This window comes from Cynara cardunculus, unplaced genomic scaffold, assembly GCF_001531365.2.
Source record: "Cynara cardunculus var. scolymus isolate 2C unplaced genomic scaffold, CcrdV1 Un_Scaffold_4257, whole genome shotgun sequence".
Lineage (NCBI taxonomy): Eukaryota > Viridiplantae > Streptophyta > Magnoliopsida > Asterales > Asteraceae > Cynara > Cynara cardunculus.
In genome coordinates, this window is record NW_020201813.1 from 17,791 (window position 1) to 30,463 (window position 12,673).

Below are 12,673 nucleotides of genomic sequence, written 5' to 3' on the forward strand. Positions count from 1 at the left end.
AAGTTCCATTGATGTCATATATCYGAGAGAGAATGGAAGAGATCCGTCACTTCAGTCATACRAATCATCCATTGAAGTTGATTGAAAACYGGGAGACRGTTTTTCATGTTGGTGACGGTAATCATGAAAAAAAGGAGCTCGTCTGTTATGGATGTCAAGATCCCATTTCGGGTGGCTCAATGTACGGATGCATCTCATGTTGTCACTTTTTGCACGAGGTATGTGCAAAGCTAACGCTSACTTTCAATCACTATTTACATCCCTTGCATCCTCTTACACTCATTGAACAACACAAAAGYATYTGGATCTGTGATGTGTGYGGTAATCAAGGCAGATCTGGCTTTAGCTACCATTGTTTTCAGTGTAAGTTTGATGCATGTACAAAATGTGTTGTTGCTCTTGTTACTCGAGAGGCTGCTGAACTTGCACTTAAGGAAGAAGCACTGATCAAGCTTGAACACAGAGGTCACCCACAACACACGTTAACCCTCCAACTAAGACCAGCATCATTCAATTGCGATGCTTGCGATATGAAGGAAGAAGACTTATTTTATCAGTGTSATAGTTGTAATTTCTGGATTCACAAGACTTGTGCTTTCTTAGTCCCGACCATCAATCTACCTCATCACCCTAATCATCCTCTCGTYCTCGTCTATTCACTTCCAGATAATTTCTAYAGTTTCTTATATTTTTGTGACTTCTGCAACAAGCTCATCCARCGAAACATATGGTTGTATCACTGTCCAAATTGTAGATATTTTGTTCACATCAAGTGCGCCTTAAATGTAGAGCAACCTTCTGTACCAAGGTCTAGAACTTTCTTTTCTTATTTTTATTTATTTATTTTTGTGGATGTTTCTTCTAAATTGAATATCTTGTCTCAGCGATGCCATCAGTACTTCTCATGTCGAAGAACACGAAAATGATTGTATGCAGTTTCCCATGTCGGATGCATTCATAGATCCACTGAAACGACTGCATTTTGGAAAGATGGCCCGGGATGAGGGTGACGTAATAGAGATAAACCATTGGAGCCATAATCATGCATTAATCCTTAATATTGAATCTGAAGGAAATAACATGCCCAACTTCAATTGTAGTGATTCAATAGAGGTATGTTATGGGTGTGTACGACCACTCACCCTTCCATACTATAGTTGCAAAAACGGATGTTCATTTACTTTACACAAATATTGTGCCGAGTTACCGCTCATATTTGAACATCAACTTCACCTAGATCATTCACTTGACTTGGTAAACACCTATGAGGATGACGACTATTACCAATGCAACGGTTGTGGCAGCTACGGCAACACGTTTGCATACAGATGTGAAACTTGTGCATTCTACCTTGATGTGAATTGTGCATTTTTATCCAACACTATCAAACATGAGTCTCACGAGCATCCTCTTATCCAAGTTATTGATCCCAATCGTCTTTGTAAGGCATGTGACCGATGGTATACAAGTATAAGTTACGCCTGCAATGCTTGTAACTTCCAACTAGACATGTTTTGTGCACTACAGTCTCCACATTTCCTTAGTCATAGGTATTGCAAAGGACATGAAATCCCATTGACGTATCCCCCAGTTGAAAACCATCCTGAAGATTTCTACTGCGATATATGTGAGAAGGAAATGCACCCCAAGTACCCACTCTATCACTGTCTTGCATACAAAAATTCTTTTCACCTTCAGTGCATTCGTCGGTTTGATCGTTATGCAAATGTTAAGAAAGAGGGCAAGATGATTGTTTCTTATCACAATCATCAATTGACACTTGTTCGGAGAAAGAAAACGTCTCAATATGTGTGTTACAATTGCAATTTCGATGTTAACGGTCATTTGATCCTTGAATGTCGGACTGGAACATGTCCTTTTAGAATTTGTATCTCGTGTCATCATAATAAAATGGAATAGACTTCATAGTATCCTTTGTCGAGTTCTCGTTTTATTCCACAAAAACAGTTATAATCAGATAATTAGCATTTGAGTATAATACAAAATAAAAACAATAATTAGTAATGCAAAAGGCAAATACATGTATATATCTTCACACCTCTAGAATCCATGGTGACACCTGCAATGGTTGCTGACCAAAATAGTGTGCCCGTAGTGATTGGAGATGGAAATTTGACCCGTTGGGGCGAGGATTCCCCGGTTTGACGGGTAACGGGACGGGGACGAGCATTTATTTTCATACCTGAAGTGAGGCCGAAGATGACATTACCCGCCCCTAATCCGACCCGGATTAATTTTTTTATTTTAATTAATATATGTATACAGTTTGTGTGTATAAATAAATTAATATGTATATATGTATACATTTATTATTACATGATAAGTATATTATGATTTTCAATATTCATAATTAATATAATAACGATTCATTATAATTTTAATTTAAAAATAGATTGTTTTTTTTACTAAACGGAAAGGAATGTTGGTGATTTTAGTGTTATAGATCGTTTTTAGTGTAATTGTACTAATGTTGTCTCTATCACTTTAGATCGTCACAAAGCGGGGTCCGGGCAGCAGCCTTGGCGGTGGGTAAGGGGTTCGGGGCAGCAACTCTAAACCTTTACGGATTTTGAGGAGATGTTTACTTATGAGTTTTAAGTTTCAGAGCGACCTGGACGAATTTCAGAAAGTTAGAAACCTTCTCGAAGTTGTTTCATAACTTAGCAAAAATTTGACTGAGTATAGATCAGAGGCTTTGGACTCAGAGCCTTTAGCTTAGAGTCCCTGAGTTCGCTCAGATTATAAGTCGTTGTCTAGAGCCTCTAAACTTGAACATTGCTTATAGGGTCGGTGATCAGAGCCTCTAATCGTGTCTTCTCTTGTGGGCATGGTTCTTCAGACTCAGAGCCTCTGAGTCAGTAATAACCGTTACTTAATCTTATCGTTAGCAATTGTAACAAATATGCAGTTACATATTAACCATCAAACTGTCCATAACCGTTGATATCTTATAAATACATAAAACGGTTAATCTAGTGAATATATATACACACACGCACACGAGTTTGTACCTTAATTTGTGTATGAAATATCAGAATTATCCAAATATTAATTTTGTGATAACTTAAGATAATCTAAGACAAAATATAGTATTTAAAAAGTGATTTCCAATCACGATACATGAATTCATCCAAATCTCTACAACTAGACAAAACCCATATTCCCCAACATTAGTTTTCCAACATTTATCGTTCATTACAAAATTTCTTTCTTCGTGATTTTAATATTTCATGTGATTTAGGGGTCGTTTACCAAATGCTTACTTGAGTAAGCGCTTACCAAGTTACATTACCTTATCGGATGAACATGGAAAGGACCATGAATCTTACCCGGTAAGAGCGATGCAAGGAACTAGAGTCTTTACCCGGTAAGTGAGAGCAATGACTCTTACCATGGTCAGCTCTTACCGGGTAATTCGTTGCATAGAAAGACGTTTTTTGTTGACTAAAATCTTACAGGTAAGTAAATGATAAAGTTGAATCTTACCATTAGATGCTTACCGGGGTAAGTGTTTGGTAAACGGCCTCTTACTTGGGTTCTATTTTATTCCACCAAAACAATTTTTAATCAAATAATTAGTATTTCAGTATAAAATAAATAAAGTTAAATATAATTTTAAAAGACAAGAATTTAATAATACAAAAGTTGGAGGTTGTTATTTGTTTGACCAACCACTTCCATAATAATATTATGTTTAGAATTATTAAGTCAGGATGTATACGAAAATGCTTATTGGATGTCACTTATAATGTAACAGTCAGTTCACCTTTCATGTAAATGTGATAAGGACAAATAATTTTACTAAATAAGAAATATAGTAAGGACCATAAATATTACCCGATAAGCGCATAGCAAAGTAAAGACACCAATGATCCATTTTGATGGTTGAGAATCTTACCCAATAATGTATCTGTGAGTGATACTATTGTGGGTAAACGCTTACCGGTAAGCATTTGGTAAACGGCCGCTAAACCAACTTAACTGAACCTATTTTGATCTTATTAAAAGATTATCTGATCTACCGAACCTGCCCATCTTGACTTCCCTACAATTTTTTTACTTTATTGCATCTCTATATAGTTTTCTATACAAATTTTATCGAATAGAAGAAATGTTGTTCAGTTCTTACATTTCTCTTTCTAATACAGAAATTTGGGTTTTATGCTAAGTTTACTTATGTGTATCAAAATTCTGATCAACTATTTAACCATTGGAAAAAAAAACCCAAATACACTCAAGGACGTAATTTCCAAAAATGCCTCCATCGACACAAATACTCAAAAAAAAAAATATCTAGTAACTCCACAAACACTCAAGGACGTAATTCCCAAAAATGCCTCCATCGACACGAATACTCCACTCAACCCTTGGGAGTCCTATCGCTAAGAGAACATGATATGCATGTCATTTGAGAAAAAAAGTGTTAGGCTTAACGCATAGTGAGAACAAATAGTTACTGAATAAAGCTATAAAATTTAAAAACGAAAACATAGCCTTAGTCAAATTGATTGTACATTTTAACTCACGCTTATCCTTGGAAGGGCATAAGCCATCCAGAGATGAAAGGGGAGACCCGATTTCCATTAACCGTGGCGGGACATATGAGTAGTCTACGGTTCAATATTATATAAGCATTACTAACGAATGACCAATCATTAAGATCAACCCCTTCTGGATCTTATAGTTTAATGAATTGACAAGCTCAACTAAATCAAGTTTCTTGCCTGTGGAGTTCCCAACATCAGCTATATAGGTCCTTACCTTGAGAACTTCATAGTTCTAGTTAGCTAATTTACTTAGAAATTACATTATATGGTCATTGGCCGATGCCTGACTTTAAAAGTCCACATCTTGTTGCCTATTAAGATCCAATGTCTATTTCAAGTTACAATTAGGGAATAACGCCTCAACATACTCGTCAAAATCAACTTCTATACCTATGGATCCATTGCATTCTAGCCACAAATATATATATATATATATATATATATATATATATATATCAAACTTCACCATTTATGGGTACTCTTGTATACAAAATCCCGTCAAGTGGTTAAAATCCCATTTTTATCAACAAAACCCGAATGTAAAGAACATTATAGGTTTGAGTTCGAAATTCATCAAGACACTGAAATAATCATTTTCCAAGGGTTTAAAACAATTCTCCACACTTGTTTCATTAAAATATACAAAATCATCAAATGCAAAATACTTAAAATGGAAACTTAAAGGAAGTGCAATACATCATTTTAACATGTATATGGTTTTATAAAAGTAAAGGATGAACTCACAATACTAGGTTTTGATGAAAACCTAGAAAATTGAGAAAGCTTGGGGAAAGAGATGGACACACTTGGATCTTGAAGACTAGACTTGAATCCTTAACCTAGACGAGGTATAAATGCTCTTGGGTTGGTTGGAAACGAGAAGTAAATGCTCCAAAAACATATTCAATGAAGATGGAAGGGAGAAATTTGGGAGAGAAAAGAGTTTGGTGAGAAAATGAGAGTGAAAACCCAAAATCGGCTCTTAAAACGCTGGCCAATGGTGTTGGCTAGTTTACCGCTAGTTAAACTAGTGAACAAACTAGCCCAAGCACTTTGAATGAAATCAAACAGTGGTGCGGTGAAACTAGCGAACAAACAAGCTTCGAAACTAGCTTGACCCACTTTTTCATCCTTATCAGTTCACTTCCTTGAGTTTTGAAACGCCAACACTAAAACGCCCAAAAACACTCAAAGTAGCTTAACTTAAGCACTAAAGAACTACACTTATAGATTAACCCAAAATACAAATAGTAACAAAATTACGGGTGTTATAATCCTCCCCCAACCTTGAATTTGATTTCGTCCTCGAAATATAAAACTAAACAAAAAGGTGAGGGTAACACCTCTTCATGCCTTCTTTCGCGTCCCCTGTTTTCGAGCCTCGGTGATGTTTCCATTGTATTTTGACCATAACAATCTCTTTATGGCGCAACATCTTGGGCTTTCTTTCTAAGATTGCTTCCGGCTCCTCAACGCAACAGTTGTTCTCATATATACGAATCTTCAAGAGGGGAATCACACTTTCTTCTTCCGTCAAACACTTGCGTAGGTAGCACACATGAAAGGCGTTGTGAATTATCACGGGTGGCAACTATAATCTATAGTCTTGGATCCCCATTTACCCAAAATTTGGAAGGTCCAAAGAAACGAAGGCTGAGTTTCCCACGCTTTCCAAACCCGTGAGTTTTGAAGCGCCAACACTAAAACGCCTAAAAAACATTCAAAGGAGCTTAACTTAAGCACTAAAGAACTACATTTATAATTGAACTTGAAATAAAGATAGTAAAAAAAATTCTGAACGTTAAAACAAAATACTACTTTGATATTTTTCAAAGTAAAATAGTTCTGTTTGGACAACTCTTAGGGGCTATTTACTAAACGCTTACTTGGTATGTGCTTACTGGACAAATTTTCTCATCGGAAGAACATCACAAGAGCCAAGAATCTTACCGGATAAGAGTGATGAGAATGATGGAGAGTCTTACCCGGTAAGTGAAGATGACGATTCTTACCCAGAAAAATGTTGCATTCAATACGTTTTGTTGTACTAAAACCTTACACATCAAAATAAATTATAGGTGTTGACTCCTATCGTTAAGCACTTACTGGATAAACATTTGGGTAAACAAACACTTATAGACTTTGTCAATTGATACTTTCAATTGAATGAGGTCATACATATATGATATTTAATTTTTTGGTAAGAACAGATAAAATATCACTAAAAAAAATCAACAATTTATAAATAAACATTTTCACCTAAGTGAATGGTAAAAAGACAAGAAAATACCTATCATTTAACTTACATTTTTAATTGTCTTAGCACCCCATAATTTACTAATTTATTTAATTGGTTATGTGAATTTTTGATTTTTGGTTTAAACAAATAAATAAATAATTGAATCGTGAATGAATTCGTGAGGCGAATGCGACAACTAAAACTTTGTCAAGTAAATAAATAAGTGAATGAATGTTTTTGAGGGATTTTGATTTTATGGAGTGATTTGGATTGGAACGGATTTGAAATTATTGATGTGTTTGGTTTGTAGGATTTGGAACAGAATTAGATTTCATTATTTATAAAACATTATAAAAATAATTAGATTACATTTTTATTAAGCGATTATATAATAAAATGTTTTAAACATTTTTTAAAACCTTATCTCATATAACCCTACAAAATCCCATAAAACCCCGAGCATCCTCTAAGGATTTCAAAATCCTACATTTGTAGGATTTCAATTAAATAAGAATTTTAAATCCAGACAATGCAACAAACCAACCATGAGACTGAAATGAATTTGAAATCTAAGCCCCTTCAAATTCATTCTATTCCTGCAAACCAAATGGGACGTAAGAGGATTCTAAGCCGGTAAAAATCAGTACCATTCCTGTCGTGTTGGTCAGTCATATAACTTATAACCAAAAAATCGAACAAATTCTAGGCCCAATAATTGGTGCCATTCCAGTTGGGCCGGTCCCAAATTTAGTCCTGGGCCTGACACATGAAAACATATATTTTTACATAAAAATGTTAGGGACCATTTACCAAACACTTACCCGATAAGTGCTTACCGATAAAATTTAACATTATTATTTACTTACCGGGTAAGATTTTAATTCATTAAAACGACATCGTATGCAACAGTTTACCCGGTAAGCGCTTACCATGGTAAGAGTCGTCGCCCTCACTTACCGGGTAAGACCATTGATCCTTGTCTCGCTCTTACCGGGTAAGATTCTTGGTCGTTGTTATATTCATCCGGTGAAGTAATGTTACTTGGTAAGCGCTTACCCGGGTAAGCGTTTGGTAAACGACCCCTTAGTTATGTTTTTTTAACGAAGAATTTTAAAATTTAACATTGAAATACACTTTAAATTTACTTGAAAAAATTTTAAATTTTTTAAAGAATTTTTTTTAAAAGTGTTGTAAAAAATATTTAAAAACTTGTATTATAATTAATAAAAACTTAAAAGAAAAAAAAACATAACTAGTCTCTATCACGTAATCAGTATCGAGTCAAGCCAGGTCAGACCTCAATATTACATAAAATTTATATTACTCTCAGACTGTTAGATCATAACCGGTTTCAATTGGTCTTGATCCCAATCAATTCCTAACCGAATCAGGCCCAATTTGACCATCTCTAATTTTTTATATGTAATATTGTAATGTGGTCCAAAATCCAAATAAACCCAAATATCCAATATGCTAAAAGAATGTTTCAAAGGGGATCCATTATTTTTGAATTTGGGCTAAAATTTCCATCTTGGATTTTCACCCATCTATCAACAAGACTTGCATTGCATCTGCTGTAACAAATAATTAAAAGAAATAAGTCGGTACGATACGGTGTTATTATGATATACAATTTCTAATACCACGTAACAACTAAGTTTAAATAGTTGGTATGATACTAACAACCAATTAAATTGGTATTAATAGTACGAATTATATAACCACAAGAGTGGTGCATGATTGATTTGAGCTTGACTGATCAAAAGTACTAGAAGGTCTCAGGTTCAAATCCAAGAAGAAATAAAAATTCCCTTGTGGCTACGGAGTCAAATGCGGTGATTTCGAACTATTTGCAAAATGTGATCGCTTTGAAATTAGTCATTTTGCATAGCAGGTTGGATATTCAGGTTAATCGAAAAATTGATTGGTTTGAAATCATTTTATGAAGTGGAGATAGTGTATAGTTTAAGCTGGTTTTGAAATGCACAAAAATTAACCCATGCGGTTAAAAACATCGATACACGGGTGTATGGTCTTGTTTACCCTTTGCAGTGTGACCTATTCACAGACCTCGCCTCTCCCAATCGTCTCTCTATATCCATCTCCTTTCGACTCGCAATTCCCCTATTGCTTACAGATCCACGATCTTCGTCGCCAATCAGGTATGATCTTAACCCTACTTTACATCCTATACGDTTTTTAATCGCTTTTTTGATCGATTATTAGGTACTGATATGTTATTTTCCTCTTGACAATTTTGTATTAAGTCCGCTTTCAATCAACCCTAGGATTAATGGTTTTGTATCAATCTGTTTACAGTTTTTTTCGTTTCTAATTGTTGAATGGATGGATGGTTTTGATTGAAACAGACGTGGATAGCTGGTTAGAATTGTAGAACTTTAGTTTCTRGCGCACTCGTTCAGACAACTATATAGTGTATGCGAAYCTGCAGGTGTATGCCTGGTTCCGGTTAGAGCGTAATTCTGTAAGCTTCTTGTCTGTGGATCGCTGTTTTTCTTTGTATCAAGTTGCTTCATTCATTGATGCTTCGCAATTTACATGACTTTGATGTTTTTCCAGAATTTGGATTGGGRACCTATTGTTAGGTATACTGCGAACTAAATCGAAGGAACTATGTTTGGTTCTAGCAACCGTAAGTTTCTTTTCARTCTTTTTGAACCTATTTTACTTTATGTTTATGTTGTATTCTTTTTTTGCCCCTTCATTCCTTCTGTCTTTTAATTCTGTAAAATATGGATGACTATGTCTGTTAAATGTCGTTTGGGTTGTTTCTTCAGTGTAATTTATGTTTAAAACCATTGGTTTGTGCCTCTTGGGACCCTTGATTATACCTGCTAGTTGTGGCACGCCCTATACTTAGAGGGCAGTGTGCTCCATGTAAATTATCCTTAAATTAACAAATGACAGGTTTTCAATTTTATTTTCATGCAATCCCATATCAACGAAATTTAWACAGGCCTATATGAAACAAGTGATGGCTTGAACTTTTAGTGAAACAAGCTCCCTATTTTCTCAYGAGCTGGGCTTCAAGTCTGCATRCTCCAACTTTATTCCGCTCAACTCAAACACACCCTTATGTCTGCATCCAAGGTAGATAAAGAAAGGGCTAGGTGACACATTAAATCCTTTTGCCTCAAAAAAGCATGTGCKTATTTTATATTCCTGGATATAGTTTGTGTTGTATATAAAATATAATTTTTAGGTCAAATGCATTCTTGTCAACTATTTATGTTTGCTATCTTTGCAATGTAGGTTAATGTTTAGGGATATAATGGAAGCTGTTTTTTTTATTATGTAGCTCATGATTTGTTTTCTTAAGTGAGAGAGAGAGAGAGAGAGAGAGTATGTTTTCCCCCTTAAACTGAGGATGAAAATTCTACTTCTATAACGTGCAAACAGTTTCATTTTCATTTACAAATATGAATTTGCTTAATTTCACACCCATTTTAGGCATACTAAGTAGGCTCTTTTTGGTAACATTTGCATACAATTAGGTCCCATTTGTTTTGCCCCAAACTAAATCCATATGGTCTTTGAGCAACTAGGTAAAAAAAAGGCTTCAGTGGCTTTGTTTTATATATATGTTATTTAATTTTAGGAACTAGTTTATTTCTTCTTCTCTTTCCTTTTCTCCCTCTTTTTTACCTGTTCTCTCACTTTTCTTTTCTCTGGGTCTCTCCTAGCCAATCATTTGTGGAGCACTTTACTAACATCCCTCAAAAATGGATTCAAATAATGTGTAGTTAGAACTTACGAGTTGCAAGTTTGAATCTTATTAACCTCTCTCAGATGGTCTATTTATAGGAAGTAATGAAACTAGTAATGATCTAGTGTTTTTTTTTTTTTTTTGATTTGATATTTCTATGAAAAATATAAACAAAAAGGTCTCCGAATGCAAATGTGAATCGTACTGATTTCTGAGGATGGCACATTGATTTCTTAAGATCGACGTGATATTGTTAGTTGTCAGTCTTGACTATGGACATTTGAAACTTTAAATACTCATGTAACGTTTTGGCATCCTTGTCAATCACTTTTTATCATACTTGTTGACATGCWTGTCATGTTGATCATGCTGACTGGGATAAATCTATGCTTTGTGGTGCYGAATGGTGGATGCCTGACYCTTGGAACTTGCCTGTATGAAGTGTATCTTTTTTATTTATGGTCAACAACTTTGGWTCTAATTGCTTSTGATTTTCTTCAACAGCTTTTGGGCAGTCATCTAATAGTCCATTTGGGTCCCCRTCAGTTTTTGGGCAGGCAAGTAATGCAAATAACAATCCATTTGCTCCAAAACCATTTGGTAGCACGTCTCCCTTTGGTTCACAAACAGGGGGTTCCATTTTTGGCGGCACTTCTACTGGTGTGTTTGGTACCCAAGGATCCTCATCRATAGGTTCCTCACCAGTTKTTGGTGCTTCATCAGCACCTGCTTTTGGAAGTTCAATGCCTTCTTTTGGAGCTTCATCATCCCCAGCCTTTGGGGCTTCATCRTCTTCTTTTGGCGGTAGGCACATCTATTGAAGTTCAAGAAGTTCTCCAAATATTGTACTCTATWTSGCTTTGACTGAAACTTTAATATCTATGTTGGTTTTGTTAAGTATACCTGAATTATGTTATAGATATTTTGGTGTGGTTGGTTAAGATGCRGTTATATTTGAAACTGAGATCATTAATAATCACATTTGATGCTTACKAAAGCTTATMATRACAAGAGGTGATATTTGGTGGTGTTGCATGGCYCTTTGCAACCATTGSTTTTGTTCARACYTTTTGGTGGTGGTTTTAGCTGGGAACATAATKTTTATGAGAATAAGAAGACTATCAAATCAAAGCTCATAATCTAGAGAATAATAAAAATATTACAATCAAAGTGCATATGAAACTAATAAGCATAGGCAAGGCATGTAGTCATCATCAATCAAAATCAAGCACATGCATTAGAAGRTGAGAAAGAATTGGCAAAAAACTAGTGGATGGGGAAAGTCTAAAAGAAAAGTAAGTATTTAAACTTGTGAGGGGCCAAAATTCTACAACTGAAGTCGGTATATGTAAGATTTTACTCAATGCTTGCTATAAGAGGAAAGAAGATGCATAATTTTATATAWTCTCTAGATTATGAACTTTTTTTTATAGTCTTCTTATTTTCATTTATGAATTCTTATTAGCTTGTTGATCTATGTCTGCTTTTTCTTGCTCATTCTTTTTTTATCCCTTCTTGTGTTTGATTAATTCATTTCATCTCTAATCCAAATTACAGGTTCATCCGTGTTCGGCCAGAAACCTGCATTTGGTGGATTTGGATCCAATACACAGTCAAGTCCTTTTGGAAGCTCATTTCAGCAATCACAACCTGCTTTTGGTAGCAGTCTATTTGGCTCGTCGCCTTTTGGAGCTTCAAGTCAACCTGCATTTGGTGCTCCCTACTCACCGATATTTGGATCCTCAAGCACCCCTGCCTTTGGTGCCACAAGCACTCCTGCCTTTGGTGCTACAAGCACTCCAGCATTTGGTGCAACAAGCACTCCAGCTTTTGGCTGTACATCAACCCCAGCATTTGGTAACACGGGCTCTGCATTTGGTGTTTCTAGCTCCCCTGTTTTTGGATCGAGCACTCCAGCTTTTGGTGCTTCGAGCACTCCAGCATTTGGTGCTTCGAGTACCCCTGCATTTGGTGCCTCAAGTACTCCAGCATTTGGATCCTCACCTACTCCTGCTTTTGGTGCTACTAGCTCTCCTTTCAGTTTTGGGTCAAGTCCAGCATTTGGTCARTCAACATCCGCATTTGGCAGCACCCCATTTGGTACTGCTACCTCACCCTTTGGGGCTCAAAGTTCTCCGT

The 12,673-nt window shown here is 35.6% G+C and overlaps 2 protein-coding genes across 2 annotated transcripts in view; both read left to right on the forward strand.

The window, feature by feature from the left end:
* On the forward strand, positions 1 to 1,321 carry LOC112503978. Its single transcript, XM_025107943.1, has 3 exons — positions 1 to 808; positions 885 to 1,113; positions 1,238 to 1,321. The coding sequence occupies exons 1-3, from the start codon at positions 12 to 14 to the stop codon at positions 1,256 to 1,258; spliced, it is 1,047 nt and encodes a 348-aa protein (XP_024963711.1). The 5' UTR covers positions 1 to 11; the 3' UTR covers positions 1,259 to 1,321.
* Positions 1,322 to 8,863: 7,542 nt separating this feature from the next.
* The window catches only part of LOC112503975 (nuclear pore complex protein NUP98A), a 9,852-nt gene continuing 6,042 nt past the window's right edge, over positions 8,864 to 12,673 (forward strand). Inside the window, exons 1-5 of the mRNA XM_025107940.1 lie at positions 8,864 to 8,969; positions 9,177 to 9,292; positions 9,388 to 9,460; positions 11,039 to 11,338; positions 12,092 to 12,672. Coding sequence (XP_024963708.1) covers positions 9,442 to 9,460; positions 11,039 to 11,338; positions 12,092 to 12,672 — 900 coding nt within the window. The 5' untranslated portion in view covers positions 8,864 to 8,969; positions 9,177 to 9,292; positions 9,388 to 9,441. The remainder of the gene's footprint in view (positions 8,970 to 9,176; positions 9,293 to 9,387; positions 9,461 to 11,038; positions 11,339 to 12,091; position 12,673) is intronic.